The sequence below is a fragment of the Sapajus apella genome, unplaced genomic scaffold, assembly GCF_009761245.1.
Source record: "Sapajus apella isolate SASKATOON/1434 unplaced genomic scaffold, GSC_monkey_1.0 scaffold54, whole genome shotgun sequence".
In the NCBI taxonomy this organism is placed as follows: Eukaryota; Metazoa; Chordata; class Mammalia; order Primates; family Cebidae; genus Sapajus; species Sapajus apella.
Window position 1 is genome coordinate 7,067,009 of NW_022436994.1, and position 17,426 is coordinate 7,084,434.

The window sequence follows — 17,426 nt, forward strand, 5'->3', positions numbered from 1 at the left end:
AGAACTACCTTTAAAAAAATAAAAATAAAAACACCACTGGGGCAGTGGGTCACGCCTGTAATCCCAGCACTTTGGGAGGTCGAGGTGGGTGGATCACAAGGTCAAGAGATGGAGACCATCCTGGCCAGCATGGTGAAACCCTGTCTCAACTAAAAATACAAAAATCAGCTGAGCATAGTGGCGTGCGCCTGTCGTCCCAGCTGCTAGGGAGCCTGAGGCAGGAGAATCGCTTGAACCCAGGAGAAAGAGGTTGCAACGAGCCGAGATCGAGCTACTGCATTCCAGGCTGGGTGACAGAGCAAGACTTTGTCTCAAAAAAAAAAAAAAAAAAAAGTGGGGGGCTGGGTACAGTAGCTCACAACTGTAATCCCAGCACTTTGGGAAGTCCAGGTGTGTGGATCACTTGAGGCCAGGAATTCGAGACCAGTCTGGCCAACATGATGAAACCCCATCTCTACTAAAAGTACAAAACTCTCCAGCTGTGGTGGTGAGCACCTATACTCCCACTACTCAGGAGGCTGAGGCAGGAGAATCACTTGAACCCAGGAAGCGGAGGCTATAGTGAGCTGAGATGTCACCGCTGCACTCCAGCCTGGGCAACAGAGCGAGACTGCATCGCAAATAAAGAGAAATAAGAACCAATTGTTCTTATTGGTTCTTTCTTGTCCTTGTCAAAGATTATCTGCTGCTATTTTACTCTCTGAACATAGCTTTGTCTCCAGTCATTTCCTGACGTTAGCTTAGCCTTTCACCATCTACTGCATCTTCACAGATCTTATCCTGACCCACACCGAAGAGTGACACTGTCTACTGCATCTTCACAGATCTTATCCTGACCCACACCGAAGAGTGACAGGGCAGTCTGACACAGTAGAGGCAGTGTGAGCTTTCAGCTCAAGCAGTTGCAACACACCACCTGTTCTCTCTGAGCCTCCATCTCAGCACTTTGAGAGACACGGGCAGGAGGATCGTTTGAGCCCAGGAGTTTGATACCAGCCTGAGCAACGTAGGGAGACCCTGTCTCTACAAAAAATAAAAAATTAGCTGGCTGTGGTGGTGCATGCATATAGCCCCAGCTACTTGAGAGGCTGAGGTGGGAGGATTTCTTGAACCCAGGAGGGGTTCAATCACTTTGTTATCATGGCTACTCCTAATGTTTCATTTTCTCTCCCTTGTGCATCTATAAAGACATGTCAATGTATACACATATACTTACATATCTATAAACACAGAATACATATGTATTTCCTTCTCTATCAGCCTGAGTTTGGTGCTCTCATGACATTTGTCACAATACAATGTATCTGTTTCTCCCCCACTGGACAAGAAGCCGTTGGAAGAATTAGTCAGGTAATTAATAACATTTATCCTAGCATTAAACTTGGATTCTGGGAGAGTAAGAAGACACCTAAGGCCTCAGGGGTTTCACTCTCCAGCTGGAGGATCAGCAAATGTCAACGTGCCTGCTGTATCTTCCAACTGGAAACAGAGCTAGCGAGCTTACAAGGCATGGACGCCTGAGTTCAGGCCTTGGACACAGAAATGTCAGGACCTGATCGGCCCTACGTGCAGGACAAGCAGCCCCCTCGAACTGTGGTGAGGGTGATATTGCAGCAGGGGCTTCAGGCAGGGCACAGCCTGATGGAGAAGCAGGGCCTTCACACTGCCAACCTGCAGCAAGCATGACCTGGAAGGGAAGATGTGCGCAACAGGGGTAAAATGACATTAGAAAGGAACGGAAACTACAGCGAGGAGGTGGCGGGCTCAGCCAAGCCAGCCTGTGGGCAGGGCTTCGGGAAGCTGTGTAGATGCTGTCACTGGCGCAGCCATCACTGGATGAAAGATGGAAGGCCAAACCCAAACCCAGAGCAGACAGTGGGGGAGTAGCTTGAGCACTTACATGGGGGGAAAGGAGAGTCTACTTCCTGTGGGGTCCTTAGGGCCAAGTGGGGTGCCTGCTTTGCTCAGATACTTTGAGTTAATGGCTGGTAGCCTCAGCTGTGTGGGGAAACACACAAAACCCTGAGTTAGTGGAAAGCATTCAATAGCTAGAGAAGAAAACTCACCAACGGTAGCAAAGGTACAAAGCTCATAGGGCTGGACTCTCAATGTGGTCATTGTAAATGGTCATAATAAAATATAAATTAGGAATAATCCCATTCAACAAAATAGTTATGTAAAAGGGACGGTCAGTAACTTAAAAGCAGATGCTATATTCGAGTAAAGATGCCATCTGCTTAGTAGGAAAAACAACGAAGAACTAAGATCCTGGTCCTGAAGGAACTTCCCACACCCGGATGAAAACATATGTGCACAAAAGCACCTGTATGCTTTTATAATAATCACCCAGAACTGGAAAAAACCCAGATGTCCACCAACAAATGAATGGATAAACAAATTGCATCATGATCAGCCAATGAAACTCAGCAATAGAAATGAATGAACTACTGATACTCAGAACAGCATGGCCATGTGTATGTAATGTAAACGCATAATGTAAATGTATTACAACACATGGCAGAAGCCAAGCAGGAAAGACTCCACGCCGTATGTTTCCATTGATTTCCCATTCTGGAAAAGGAACTATAAGAGTTAAAGAAAGAGGAAAGAAATATGAAACGTGGCTTGGCAGTCAAAGACGGTTTTTCTTTAGTTAAAACCTGAAAGGCATTCTTAGCTGATTGCGGTCAGGAGCATTTCTCTCTTACGAAGAGTATATATCGGTTTTAGGGTGAGGGGGCTTATCAGAAGCTTGGAAAGTTTACATGTGTGGAGAAGTTCATGGTGGGGTTGGAATCTCTCTGGGAGAAGGGGAGGTTATTTTGGGACAGATATCTTTCAGCCTGGAGAGGGTTATCTCAGGGTTGGCATCTTCCCTGCTGGAGGGGGCTTATTTAGGGTCGTGTCTCTGGTCAGGGAGGAGTTTGGAATGTTTCTGGTTGGAGATGTGGTCTGTGGTTCACGGTCAGGTTGACTGTAGCCCTTAGGTTGATGCCCCTTGGATTTAGACAATTTTTATTAAGGTGAACTTTTAGAACAAGAGACTTGTCCAAGATGGCGATGCTTTTGCTCTGTCAGGAAGAACTATAAGACTGAAAACAGATCACGGCTTGCAAGGGGCTGGTGAGGGGCTGACTGCAAAGGGGCGTATAAATGCTGGGGGTGAAAGAACTGCTATGTTCCTTGACAGCTGTGGTGGTACATAAGGGACGCGTTAGTCAAAACCTGGAGAGCCGTTCTCTATCAAAGGTGGGTTTCCCTCTTTGTAAATTGTATCTTTTTGAAAGAAATAGAAACATAGAAATAAATGCTATGGGAAAACTGGAAAAGACAAAGGCAAGCAAACAAAATCCATGGAGGTATTGCTAACAATTACAAGAAGAAAAGATGGCTATTCAAAAAGAGGAAACAAGGTCCCCCGATCACCCTGTAGGTGAGCAAGGCCCCCATGAATGCGGGTAACCAACAGCCAACACATGTGCCCTAAGTCTTGTCAAGTGTCCACCATGTGCCCCGTGTGGGGCCAGGGCACAGCTGAAGAAGCACGTTGTCCGCTGGTCCACTCCCAGGATGTGATCACCACTCATAGGTGAGCTTCCTACCAAAGTAGTGATGGTGTATCTTATTAGGACAATCAGAGCCCATCCCAATGTGGTGCTTATCCCCTGCACCTTACCCAACACCATGTCCCTCTAGCTGTTAAATATTCAGCATGTGTGTCTTTAACCACCATGCCTTGTCACCTTATCTCCTTCCCCATAGTGCGGGGCTGGCTTTAGGAACTTTGTGCAGCTCCTAGCACAGCTTCTGTAAATGGGTACTAACTTAAAAACCCCTTGATTTGGGAGTGGCACAGTATTTAGCATTTTAAGATTTCTCTAGATATGAGCTGTAACCATGGTTAATATCCAGAGGTTCATTTCTCACTGGAGGTTGTAGCTCAGGGTAATTGCCACCTGCACATCACTAAGAAATGGCTCTGAATCTTAACATGGTCCATTTCGACCAAGTGTGGTGGCATGCACACCCAGCCACTCAGGATGCTGTGGCAGGAGGAGCCCTTGAGCCCAGGAGTTTGAGGGTGTAGTGAGCTATGATAATGCTGCTGCACCCCAGCCTGTGTGACACAGCAAGAATTTCTCTCTAACTAAAAAAAAAAAAAAAAAAAAAAAAAAAAAAAAAAAAAAAAAAAAAAATGAAAAACAACATAAAAGGTCCAGTGCCTTTGTATGGATCATGGAAACAACCCAAAGTCTGAATCACAGCTGGACATGGAGGAGATCTTAAAGAAAAAGCATGTGGCCCATTGCAGCCAGTTGCCATTTCACTCAGTGTTCAGCTACTCAAGTCCCCAAAATAAACTGAGGGGTTCCCTTCAAACCAAGACACGGAGGCAACAGTCTAGTTATCTGGCATAGATAGTTCACAACAACAACTTCCGCCTATGCTGAGACACATCCAGGCTCTTCACTGTTCAAAATGTGACCCATCGGGTGACAATGGTGTTCACTCTTATTCTCAGTATCAAACACTGTTGTTATTTGTAATGTGAATTTCACGGTTTCACTCGCAAAACCCAATGTCACAAGAACTGAGACTAATCTGAGACCTGGTGCTGATGTCCTGGGCAACACGGAGCCCTCGGGCGGGGCTGGAGGCCTGGCTCTTATTCCTTCCAGCACTAAGGAAAGGGGATGGAAGGGCCTCCAATTAAGACTTCCCAGCAGCAGAGCTGCAAGTTCAAGATTGCTTGCCACTTTCTCCATTGCCCTCTTAAAATACACGTCCTCTGAAAAGGCTTCACTGTACGGCCAGTCACTTTGTGGTCAAATACACCACCAGGAGTTTGTACAGAAGAAGAGAGCTCATCTTCTCTTCCTTTATTATCAACAAAGAGTATTTCAGAAAACTTTTGACTTAATACTTAAATAAATGAAAATATTCAGAAATGGGATGACTAAATATAAAATTCCTTTTCTATGTTTGCCAGATAAGCAGCGCTATGCCAGTTTCCCTCTAGATAAGCATTAACGATCTATAAATCATTCGGCAAAAAGGAATCTTACCTCTTAAAGTCATTATTCATAAAAAGAAAAAGAAAGACATAGTATGGTGGCCGCTTGCCTTTTAGTAGATCCAAACTTAAAATACAGAGCACATGGCCGATGCCACGGGCCACTTAAGACGCCACTGGCAGCTAACATCACAGCACTTAATTACTCGGGGCCACAGAAGTAAAGCGGATGCGGATGTCGTCTATTTATGGGCTCCCGTCACCTTTTTTTTCTCCTTTTCAAGTTCCTCAGCCTCTCTTTGCCAAAATGTTTTCATGTCGAAGTCGAAAGGCCCTCTTCTGGATGCATAGCTACCGTTGGCCTGATCGGGGTTAAATTCTTCATGAACCATGTAATCCGGCATGGAGATGACTGGGACTCTGTAGGGACAGACAGCAGTTACAGCCTGGTGCTCAGAGCCACTCCTGCTCCCTCCCTTCCTTCCTCCCTCCCTTCCTTCCACCTCCCATCACTGGCTGTCCCGCCCCCTCTCTCCTTCTGTCTCCCTCCCTCTCTCACTGCCCCCCTCCTTTCCTTTCTCCTCTCTCTTTCCCTCTGTCTCCCTCTCTTGCTCTCTTTCTTTTTCTCTTTCCCTCTTCTTCTTCTTTTCCTCTCTTTTTCTTTCTCTCCCTCCCTTATTCTTTTCTCTTCCATCTCTTTGACATAAGCACCACCCATCCTCTTTGAAAACACAGACGGGCCCTCCCTCCTGTGCCTGCTAAACAGGATCAGGAGGCCCACTCCGAAATCACAAGGTCTCAACATTAGTAAAACAAGATATACTAAAATATGAATTTATAAAACATACCTTATGAAATAATTCTTTCTTGTAGAATAGCATCTACTAGTTTGACTTCTTAAAACAGCTGTATACTCCTAAACATTTACCATTTAACATGATCATTTAAAATAATAAAAACAGTCTCTGTTTCCTGTTGGATGATCATGTTTAATGACTAGCAACCAGTCTTCCCATACACACAGCATGTACAGGAGGGGCACCCAGCGGCACTGGAATGCTTTACCCTTTAGATCCCTGAAGGTGCCATCTGTACACATAACCAGGTTTGAACAAGGAAGAACACCGGATTCAAACTTCACATGGCAGCACACAGGCCCTCACACAGTGTCTGAGGGGCTGCAGGGGTGCCCTCATGTCCTGTTCCTCTTTTGCACTTGTTCAGGGCTCCAGGAGGCTGAGAAGAGGCCCAGCTACAGACTGGGCGTCAGGGGCAGGGCCGAGGAGTGGGGTCCTGGGCACCACTGCAGTAAGGCACCTGAAGGAGGCAGCTGGGAGCCTCTGAGAGAGCAAGCAAGGAGACCAGGGAGCAGCAGTCAGAGGCTGGGCATGCAGGCTTGGGAGGTGGTCGCAGATACCCAGTAAGAGAAGCCGGGAGCGTGGCTGAGCTGCTCAGGGAGCACAGGTGTGAGGAACAGTGCCTCTCCCTGGCCCTCTCACTTTTGATATGGTCTGAGGGCAGGAAAAAGCCTGCAGAGACAGATGAGCATTGAAAACAACAAAGGAGGGACAATTTAAAAAAAAGCAGTGTTAAGTTGTAGCTCCTAGGTTCCCAGATTTTCAGTGAAGGAAGGATTTCTCCTGCAGTTCCCACTGTTCACATCCTTTGTCTGTCCTGGGACCTGGAGCAGGTGGTCTGCAGTCCAGAGGAGGACAAGGTCCCAGGAGGAGGGAACACACTGAAGGCCCCAGAAATAGATCATCACTAGGAGGCTTGGATAATTGGTAAGGACATATGGGGTGGGAGGCAACAGCAAAGGAACAGTGGTACAAGCAGACTGGAAGAAAAAAGCAGAAAGAAGGGAAGAAAAAGTCCATGTGGCAGTGTGGGTATGGGAGGAAGGGGCATGCCTGAGATAAGGCTCTCCAGGAGCACCCCAGAGACATGAGGTATCCCTACCACCCCCAGAATTGACTGTCGATTCAGGACACCCAGATAGGGCAGGAGCCGTCGTCGGCTGCAAGAAGATGCACAGCTGCTTAGAGTCCCGGCCCACTGGGCATCCCTCAGTCAGAGCTCAGGGTCAAGGGCACTCAGGAAACCCATCCCTGCACATCTGCCTGGGATACTCGGGTCCTACCCTCACCTCAGGCTGCCTGACCTGCTCTGTTCCTGCAAGCACAGGCAGCATTGCAGGAGTGTCCCCAGTCTCCTGCTTCCCCTTCTAAGCCTGTCTCTTCTTGCTCAGCTCATCCACTTTGATGTAACCTGTTAGCACAGAGTATCCTTTTTTTTTTGAGATGGAGTCTTGCTCTGTTGCTTAGGCCAGATCTTGGCTCATTGCAACCTCCACCTCCCAGGTTTAAGCAATTCTCCGGTTTCAGCATCCCAAGTAGCTGGGACTATAGGTGCACACCACCATGCCAAGCTAAATTTGTATTTTTAATAAAGACAGGGTTTCACCATATTGGTCAGGCTGGTCTTGAACTCTTGACCTCAGGTGATCCACTTGCCTCAGCCTCCCAAAGTGCTGGGATTATAGGCATGAGCCACCACACACATTCATTTTAAACAACAGGGAAACCAGAAGCCTGAAGACAAAAGATGCATTGTGACCATGGCAGAACATTCAAATAACACTGGATGACAGCCTGGATATATCTATGGTGGTCCTATTTTCAAGCCAAAAAAATGGGGAAATGACCTGAAATGATTTTTTAATTTTACTTCTCAATCCAAGAGAGGCGGTTTTGGAGATAAAGTTTACATAGCCACAAATAGGAATTTCTAAGACATTTCAAATATTATGGGAACATTCACTCCCCATAACTCAGTAATGAGCATAGAAACTTAGGATTTCATGTATTTCTAGCTTGTTAGGCACTGCCTTTTGTCTTTAACAAGAACCCTTTGGGATGGATTATTTCTATGATAAGCGGACGTGGTCAGTCCTGCAGTGCCATTTACTGAGAAGGAGCCCAAAGACACAAGGTTCTAGGGCGGCACAAGATGTCACAGGTTTTCAGAACCCAGGTTTTATGACCACCTAGGCTACGTCCCCCAAAGAGCAGGCTTTTGTAAAAGAGGGCCCGAAGCTGTCACACCACATGCTTGCTATCAGGATTGGGCTATTTTCTTTCCTGTAAAGCTAAACAAAAACATGAGTGCTTTAAGATACTTACTCTCGCTGGCTGGCTGTCGGTGGCTTGCTGTGGTGGATATACCAGTCTGGCAGGGAGTAGGTCACCGGGGAGCCTTTCCTGGTCCCAGGGGCAAAGTGCTTCAACAAATCTCAAAGAGAAAATGACATGGCTGTGAGACACTCCACCGCCCCTACACAGACACACAGCATTGCCAGCGATGGGCTCAATGTACAAGGGGAACTGTGGGTCTCCCTGGGGTTGCCTCTGGGATCCAGGGGCTAACAGAGCATCCCTGATCCTCACCTGTCTCTGCACAGGCTGACGGGTGGATGTCCTGCTTTGTGCTCAGGCAGGGGCATCCTGTATGCCTCCCCCCATCTCACTCTTTGCGGATCTGGACAAAGACCAGTTCCTGGAGAGGGCCCATCCCTCCGCAGCTCAGGTCTCCGGGGGCTGCACATGCTGGATCCGTCATCCTCAGCTACCCCCACACCATTCTCCAAGCATAGGACAGCCTGACTGTCCTTTGCCACTGTGGAACTGTCCCTAACCCCACCCCTACCATTTCCAGGAGAAGCCATCCCCTCCAGGTTTCCAGATGGGAAGTAGGATACAAGGCCCTGATAGGTACCTGGGAGATTTCACAGCCACCTTGGAGCCAACCCCGAGAAGCACAGAGAACACAGGCTCTTCTAAGAGGCCCAGGCCAGCTCCCGGCTCACCCACTTACTTTCTAGCTCCCCACACTTCCCTCCCCTGGTGTCAAAAGGCAGGGAGTTGGAAGAACTGATTTTCCTGATAATAAGGACAGCAAAATGATAACAGTGCCCGTGGCAGCAGCAGGCAACTTTGGTTGACCTATTACCATCAGTAAGACATTTTTTTTTTGAGATGGCATTCCACTCTTGTTGCCAAGGCTGGAGTGCAATGGTATGATCTCTGCTCACTGCAACCTCCACCTCTCTGCAACCTCTGCCTCCTAGGTTAAAGTGATTCTCCTGCCTCAGCCTCCCAAGTAGCTGGGATTACAGGTGCACACCACCACAATCAGCTAATTTTTTATTTTTGGTAGAGACGGAGTTTCTCCATGGTGGTCAGGCTGGTCTCGGGGACTCCTGACCTCGGGTGATCCACCCACCTCAGCCTCCCGAAGTGCTGGGATTACAGGCCTGAGCCACCACACCCAGCCTTTTTGTTGTTGTTGTTCAGAACATTTTAAATTTCCTTTTTTTTTTTTTTTTTTTACTTTTAAAACATTTTTCATTGTTAAATGTTTTGGACTTACAGAAACATTGCAAGAATAGTATGAATTCCCCTATACCCTGCACCTAGGCTCCCCAAATGATATTTTACCACATTTGCTTTATGTGTTCTCTCTTTTTATCATTTTGTTGTCATTACCGTTTTCAGAATGATTGGGCAGCGTGTTGCAGACACAGTGCCCAGTCATCCCCCTACACCCCAGGGAATGTTGCTAAAGGACATTCCTGACATAATCATGGCACAACGATCACAATCAGGAAATTGCTGTTGATGCAGTTCTCTTATCTGATTTACAGACATTTCAAGTGTGTCCCCTTAATGTTCTTTTAACCAACAGCAGGAGGTATATCTAAAAAAAAGTCTAAGTCTTGTTCTCTGAGCTTCACACCTAGTCCATTAAATTGTTTGGTCCAGGCTTTTTAATATTAAAGCAAAGATTTCACCATTTTGCTTCCCGTTTTCTCTCTGACCATCCCCACAGGGGTAATGACAGCCAGAAGGACAAAGAAGTTAGTGTCTCTGCAAGTCACTGACCCCAAGGCTGGCTCTGAGACATTTTAGATGTGATCTCTCACCATCTGGTCAGTAGTTTCTATTGAGCTCAAATGTCTTACTTTTTAGCATGGTTAAGCAGTACTTTCTCAATTAAATCCTGTATCAAAATTTGACCCTCCTCAACATCACCACTGAAATTCATCTATGGTTTTCATCATCTCAAATGTTTTCATACAAAGGACAAGCCACAGTGAGAGTAAACAACAGGAAACAAAACCTTTTCATAAATTAGCCAAGAATCTCAAGAAGCCAGGAACTTCCTGAATTTCTCTTTGTAATAAGAATATAACATGGGTGAGGTAAGGGCTGAATTATCGCAAAGGCATTACTCCGAAGAAATATCCTACACAGGCAATTCCGTGTGAATTTGGCCTATGTATTCTAACATCATAAAAATTGGCTCATCCCTGGAGATCATGCCCATCACTACACCGACTTAATTAACTCAAATTTCCAAAGGCCCTAAGTGAAACGTATGGACTCTGTGGTAATATTTTTATATGGAAGGAATTAGGTACAAATCCCCCCCTCACTGCCCGAGGGGCTGCCACCCTGAACAGGGCAGGAGGCTCCGCGCGGGGGGCTCACCGGGCCTGCCGCCTTGTTTCGCGAGCTTCACGTATTCAGAATCTGTTTCTTTTATCCAGTGTCTCCGAGTCCCAGGCAAGTTCCCGCTGTGTGAGTCTCCCAAATTGCTGAGACCTGGGATCTGGGACGCTGGCGGGGCATCCACGGCCTTCTCAGAGCGCTTCACTGGGACATGGTAATACCAATCTATAGAGGAGGGGGCGGGGCCATGCTGCTGCTGTGTGTCAGAGTGTCTCTATGCAGACAACACCGCCAGGACAGTGCAGGCCACAGAGCCCATTAGCAAGGAAGAGAATGCCCTCTTCATAACACCAGCCATGCCACCCAGTCTGTACTGCCCACCAAGATGCCACCACTGGCACCAACCGAGGGGAAAGCTGCGAGAACTCAGCCTCTTTCATTGGGTACCCAGGAAGGTACCCAAGGCCCATTATGTCTCTGTCTCTCTCTCCTAATCCTCCATAAAAATAAGACAACTGTATTTTTGGTTATGTTGGGGAATATTCATTCCTGAAAAATCCCAAATCACTTAAAACATTATGGGTAAGCCTGTGGAATACATGGCTAAATGTTGACCAAGATTTGCTAAATTTAGTATGTCAAAAATACTGAAATCTAAGTCCTGTCACAGAAATAGCCTGTTTGAACACATTTACCAATAGCACAAGAGTGAGAAGAGGCAGGACTAGGGAGTGGTCAGCGGCCCCGCCACCGAGCAAGGGTGCTTGAATCAGCTCAGAGGCTTCTCTCCACATGAGTCAGTACAGCATGAGTTCCCATATTCCCTCCACCCAGAGTCCCCAGGTGAGAGTTCATCTCACCTTACCACTCTCCCTCTCCCTCTTTTTTTTTGTCCCTTTCATTATTATTATTGTATAATTACTGTTTTCAATAATAATGGCTTTGCTTATGCATGAGGCCAAAGAGGACAGTGAAAGGTGACCAGAAGTCTAGATGGTTCCTGAAAAGTGTTGGAAACAGGTGACCACGTATTATGGAAAAAGTTCTCAGCTGGAGAGTCAGAGATTTCTAAGGTGACTGTGTTTGGCTCCCTTGAGAAAGATCACATTGAAATACAGCAAGTGTAGACTGCATGACCTCTGTTATGAAAGGACCCACAAAGAAGAAGCCAGACACAATGGAGTGGAGGAGGAGAGCTGTTCTCTGTCCCTCCTCCTTTCCTGATTGGAGTCCATGCAGAAAGGGGCTGTGGACAGAGGAGTTCACGTGGCCCTGGTGAAGCCATGAGGCTCCCTAAGGCCTTGAACTGAGGGCATCCAGGACAGGCCCTGCAGGCTGGCTTGGAACCACCCAGGAGATGCCCTGGAGTCCTACGGGAGCTTCTGTCAAGTAAGTTGGCAAAATCCCTCCAGAGACCTGGAGGTATCAGTGTTTATTGATGACTCCACAGAGAGAAGAGATCTGGGGCACTCAGACAACTGGGGTTCTAGGTAACTATTTGAAGCTGATATTGACTAACCAAATGCCCAAATATAAGAAAAAATATCACACCTGATTGAAAACTTTAGAAACAAAACCCAGGAAGAATGTAAGATATGAAAGATGCAATTAATGTGACACTATGACTGGGTGTATGCAATAACACTTATCAGAATGGACTGTCACAGGGTCAGTATGTTCAGAATCTAACATAATACCCACTTCTTGGGTGGTTACAATGTCTAATTTTATGTGTAAACTTGGCTGGTCCATGGTACCCAGATATTGGCACAGCATTATTTTAGTTGTGTCTATGAAGATTTTTTTAGATGAAAATAACATGTAAAAGAGTAGAATTTGAGTGAAGTAGATTGTCCTCTATAATGTGCATGGGCTTTCTCCAATCAGAGTAAACCAAAAGTAAAATTCTAAGCCCCCCAACTGACTGAATGAAAGCCCCCACTCAACCAACTGTATTCCAAAGTAAACTTGAAAAACTAGTTTAGGCCATAACAGGAAGGAGGTTGGACAGGCTCCTTTTACCCTCCTCCCTCTGGAATTCAGGCACAGCTGACCAGCATTATCATTAATATGGAGATCTTATACATCTATATGTATATAATCAATCAATCAATCTATCTATCTATCTATCTATCTATCTATCTATCTATGTATATATGTGTATGTACATAGATAGACATGGGTATGCTTGGTTATATTGCCTGGAGAATGCTGACTAATACAGTAGATGCACAGGAAAATAGTACTGAATAAATTGATTCATGTAAGCACAGAGAAGTAAGAAGAAACCATCCTTTAAAGCTAAAAGATTAGACATCAAATTTTTAATGGATGGGTTTTAATGCAGACAATCTTTTAGGTAGCTAAAGGACACTAAATAGCTGAATCAACACTCTATGGTTTTGAAAAGGAAAGAAAAGAAAGATTGGAAAAGTTTAAAGGCTTACACAAAAGATCATAGAGAATCATTTTAAAAATAAATAAGAGAATTTAGCAGCTTCATACTCTGACCCTATTCAGTTCAGATATTTTCTTTTAGAGAGAAGGCATTTGATTGTTGCTTTATTTTTTTCTCTCTCTGTTTTGATTACTAATTAATCCACAGAGAACAGTGTGTCTTCTGCCTTCTTCTCATTACTGGAAGCTGTGGACAGGCACTGAACTCGAATCTGGTTGGCCATTTATGAATGCATACAAAGAAAGCACTCAGAGAGCAAGGGCTCAGATCAGTAAGAACCAACTGTGACCACCACACACACACACACACACACACACACACACACACACACACACAAAGAGAGAGAGAGGGTTAAAGAGACTATGAGTTATCTCAGCTTTTATCATGCAAAAAATCATTGGTACTTGTACAATATCAATCATTTACTATCCTATAGATTTTTTTTATGTAGCCTTCCCTGCCTTCTCATTTGTCAAATATTAGTACCCTTATTTTATCAGTGAGGAAACACAGTCTGTGACAGTCTATGGGATGAACTGAAGATCCCCCAGCTCTCCTGGTCTCTAAGGCACAAGGAAGTGTGTTATATGCTCACCTACCCACAGGAGCACAGGTTCCTGCTTTAGGCTGCTGTGACCTTACAGAACAGCTGCAGAGCCACTTACTAAGTGTATAACCTTGGGCAACTTACTCCAAACTCTATAAAATGGGGGTAATGTTCCCTCGTAGGGCTGTTATGAGGTTAAATGAATTAGTGTATAATACAAAGCACTAAGAACAGTGCCTGGCAGTTGTTAGTGTTCCTTAGTGCTGATCATAGAGACAAGGCCACTAGAAGGCACCAAGAAATCACATGAAGGCTCCAGAGCCCATTGGGAGAAGGCAAATCAGCCAGACTTCTGTGCTGTCCCTTTCTCAGTCCCCAGCATGGCCACACTGTCTCCAACAGTGGTCCCAAGGTAGAGCTCTGGGATAGAAGCTTGTTTAGAGTATGAAGAAGGGCTACATTTGGTTCACTTCTGAGCAGATGTGCTGGCTCCAGAGTGCCGACCAGCTCCACCTCCGCTGTCCCAGTTGACTTCCAGGACCCTCTTCTCTACCCTCTTACAGCCTTTCACAAATAAAATTAAAAAAAAAAAAAAAAAAGAAGAAGAAGAAGACAGCCTCTCAAGACTTTTTTCCTTCCCCTCTCCTCCACTTCACACCCTACCACATAAGAAGACATGAAGCTCACTGAATTCCTTTTCCTGTAACCAGACCCTGAAACCAGAACATATATTTAACTTGTTTGGGGTCTAAAGTATGAGCAAGGACTAGGGATTCACTGAAATACCGAGGTTATTCTGCTAGAAAAGAAACTTCCCAAGCCAACATTCAGGAACGCAGTTGTGAGAGTTGCATAGGGTTGAACTATGACAGAGAAAACTTCCAAGGGATCCTATTGCTCCAGATTGAACCAAGGTGGGTAGCCTTGGTTCTTGTTGAAGATTTAAAAAAAACAAACAAGACTTCCCCGACTCATATTTCTCTTTAAGTCTTGATTTCACACTCAGGCACAGGAGCAGCTCGTGGCTTTCTTTGACTTGTTAGTTTTATCACTTGGTCCTCTACCCCTGCAGTTCACACCCCCCTCCCGCCCACATAGAGGACAATGGATCCACAGTGCGTCTAGCAAGCAGAGTGCAAGCAGCCCTGCTCTTTCTGGCCAGGACGCGCTGAGGGCGCACTCACCGCAGGGAGCGTAGCGGTGCGTGGCGCCCTGCAGTTCCTTGCTGGTGTTCCTCATGGTTGGGCGCTGCACGCTGCGGGAAGAGACAGATGCTGCCGGACCTGGTGTTCGCGGGTGCGCTGGGCAATGCAGGCCTGACCCGCTGCCAGGAGCTGCAGCTGCAAAAGTAAAATCCGCGCGCCCCCGCTCGGTCGGTCTGTCCGCCTCCACCTGACACGCCTGCAGGCACCTTACGATGGCCAAGCGCTGGCACGTCCATGCAGGGCATGGGGCAGGGGGGCATGCTCACGCCAGGTAAACAGAAAGGAGCACATCACGGCGGCATACAGCAGGGCACGTCCACACAGAGTACACAGCAGGGGCGTACGCACTCCAGGTACACAGCAGGGGCACATACACGCGGGGTATTCAGCAGAGATCCGTGCGTGCGGAGCACACAGTAGGGGGCACGTCACGCTGGCTATCCAGTACAGGCAAGACCACGCCAGGTGCTCAGCGGGTGCACACAGAGAGGGTAAACAGCAGGTAACCAAGGGCCGCGGGACTTGGGCTGGCTGGGAGATCCCGCCCTGTGCTCATCCCAACCCGGCGACGAGATGGTCCCCTCCCTCCGGCCCCGGGGCGCACTGCCCGCACCGCGAGCTCCGCACAGTGGACAAGGACAAGGCCCCAGTGGACACCCCCATTGCCCTCAGGCTCACCAGCTCCCCGCGGGTCTCCGTGGGTGCTGCCCGCGGCGTCCGGGTTTGCAGTTTTTACAGGGCTGGAGGGCTGTAGCCAACCAACCCAACTCCCGGCGCGCCACGGAACCACAACATCCGCGTCGCCAGGGCAACGGCTGAACGGCCAACCGGCGGGCGCGGAGAGATCGCTGGCAGCCAATAGGGATAGCCTGAGGGGCAGCGGTGAGCCAATCAGGGCCGGGAGCGCGGCGCGGGCGACGCCTGTCAACTGCCCAGAGCCCAGAGCCGGACCAGGGCAGGGCAGCGCTGCGGTGCCTCGGGGAGCCGGACGGGGCACTGCAGGGAAGGGAGCAGGGCGTTACTGGTGCAGGGGTGTGGGGAGTCGGGACGTGGGCGCAGGGCGAGAGTCAGGTCTCAGTCGTCCTCTAGCCGCTCAGTCTGGGAACCACAGTTACTGTAGAGCAGTCCAGAAAAACTGGGGGCATGCATCATGTTTTCCAAGCAAGTATAACTGTCTCACCCTAAAAACACAACAAGACAAAAAAAACCCACCAGTATACACACACATACACACACACACACACCACACATACACACACACACACACACAGAATTTACTAAGAAGATGCAGAAATAATAATTCACTTAGTAAAGGAATCCTTAATTTTAGACAAATTTGCTTACAAATTTCTCATCTAATGCATTTTTTAAAAGACTAAGTACTTGGAAATTGTGTGTCAATAATGAAATAATCATGCGAACATTCTTCCTGATATTATTTGGGCATATTTCTGTTTTGTAAGTTGAGAGGCTTTTTTTTAAAGCTCTTAACCATGTTTATATGGAATTGGGCTTAGAATTCCAAACACTTGGCTTAAGTGTGAACTTTTTACCTGTCAGGATTTTGAGATTTACAGAAAGTACAACGAGTGTATTACCGATGGTATTTCCTGAGAATGAAGATTATCTATCTGGCATATGCTTGGTGAGGCTAACAGACACCAACAGCTATGGCACAGTTCAGTAGGAGACACTTTTGATATCCAGAAAGCCCCATGCCACCCTGGCAAAATAATGGGGCTAATTACCCAGTGTTAACCCCTTGTGAGAGTTCAAAGGGAAAAGTTTTTACAGAGAACATTCAAAGAAATCCTATTGTTCCAATGACTGCAGCAACAGCTAGTAGCCTTGGATTTCTCTTGTTGAATTTTTTTTTTTTAATCAAGACTTTTCATAATGGTGGGCATTTGACTGAACATGAGTCTGTGTCTGTTATACAAGTATAGCCTTAGAAACCTAGCCGGAGACAGGTAATATCAGAATTGGTTAAAAAGAAGATAATTTTTGTGCAGGAATTAACTCTAATAATATGGTTTATCCAGCTCTAATATAATATCTTAATGAATTCTAAGCATCTTCAGTGGTGCAGTCATGAGTAGTCAAGACTTCATACTGCAATATAAAATTTTCATTCCACTGTATATACAGGCTCTTAGGTTATCGCCAAGCATGACAAATGCTTTTGTTTGTGAAAGTCACAGCATCATTTAGCTATGGGATTGTATGGTCAAGAGAAGGTTATTTATTTATTTGAGATGGAGTATTGCTCTGTGGCCCAGGTTTAAGTGCAGTGACATGATATTGGCTCAGTGCAACCTCCGCATCCCGGGTTCAAGCAATTCTCTTGCCTCAGTCTCTAGAGTAGCTGAGATTATAGGCGCGCACTACGATGCCAGGCTAATTTTTGTATTTATAGTAGAGATGGGCATTCACCATGTTGGCCAGGCTGGTCTCGAATTCCTGATCTTGTGATCCACCCACCTCAACCTCCAAAATTGCTGGGATTACAGGTATAAGCCACAGCACCTGGCTCAGAAGGTTATTTTAAAAAATAAATAAATAATTGATCATAATAGCTGGAGCTATCATGACCAAAGAGTATGTCTATTTTTCCATTGGATTAACAGAAGAGTACAGCATTCATCCAAGTTGATAACCTTCTTTCCTAGCTGAATTCATAAGTTGAATGATA

General features: G+C 46.5%; 1 protein-coding gene across 1 annotated transcript; it reads right to left on the reverse strand.

Moving 5' to 3' along the window:
• Positions 1-1,183: 1,183 nt before the first annotated feature.
• On the reverse strand, positions 1,184-15,886 carry CUNH7orf57 (chromosome unknown C7orf57 homolog). Its single transcript, XM_032244473.1, is given in 8 exon segments — positions 1,184-1,998; positions 5,278-5,434; positions 8,197-8,305; positions 10,564-10,749; positions 14,714-14,869; positions 15,413-15,495; positions 15,497-15,730; positions 15,825-15,886. Coding segments are annotated over 8 exon segments (1,089 nt in total). The 3' UTR covers positions 1,184-1,896.
• Positions 15,887-17,426: the final 1,540 nt, after the last annotated feature.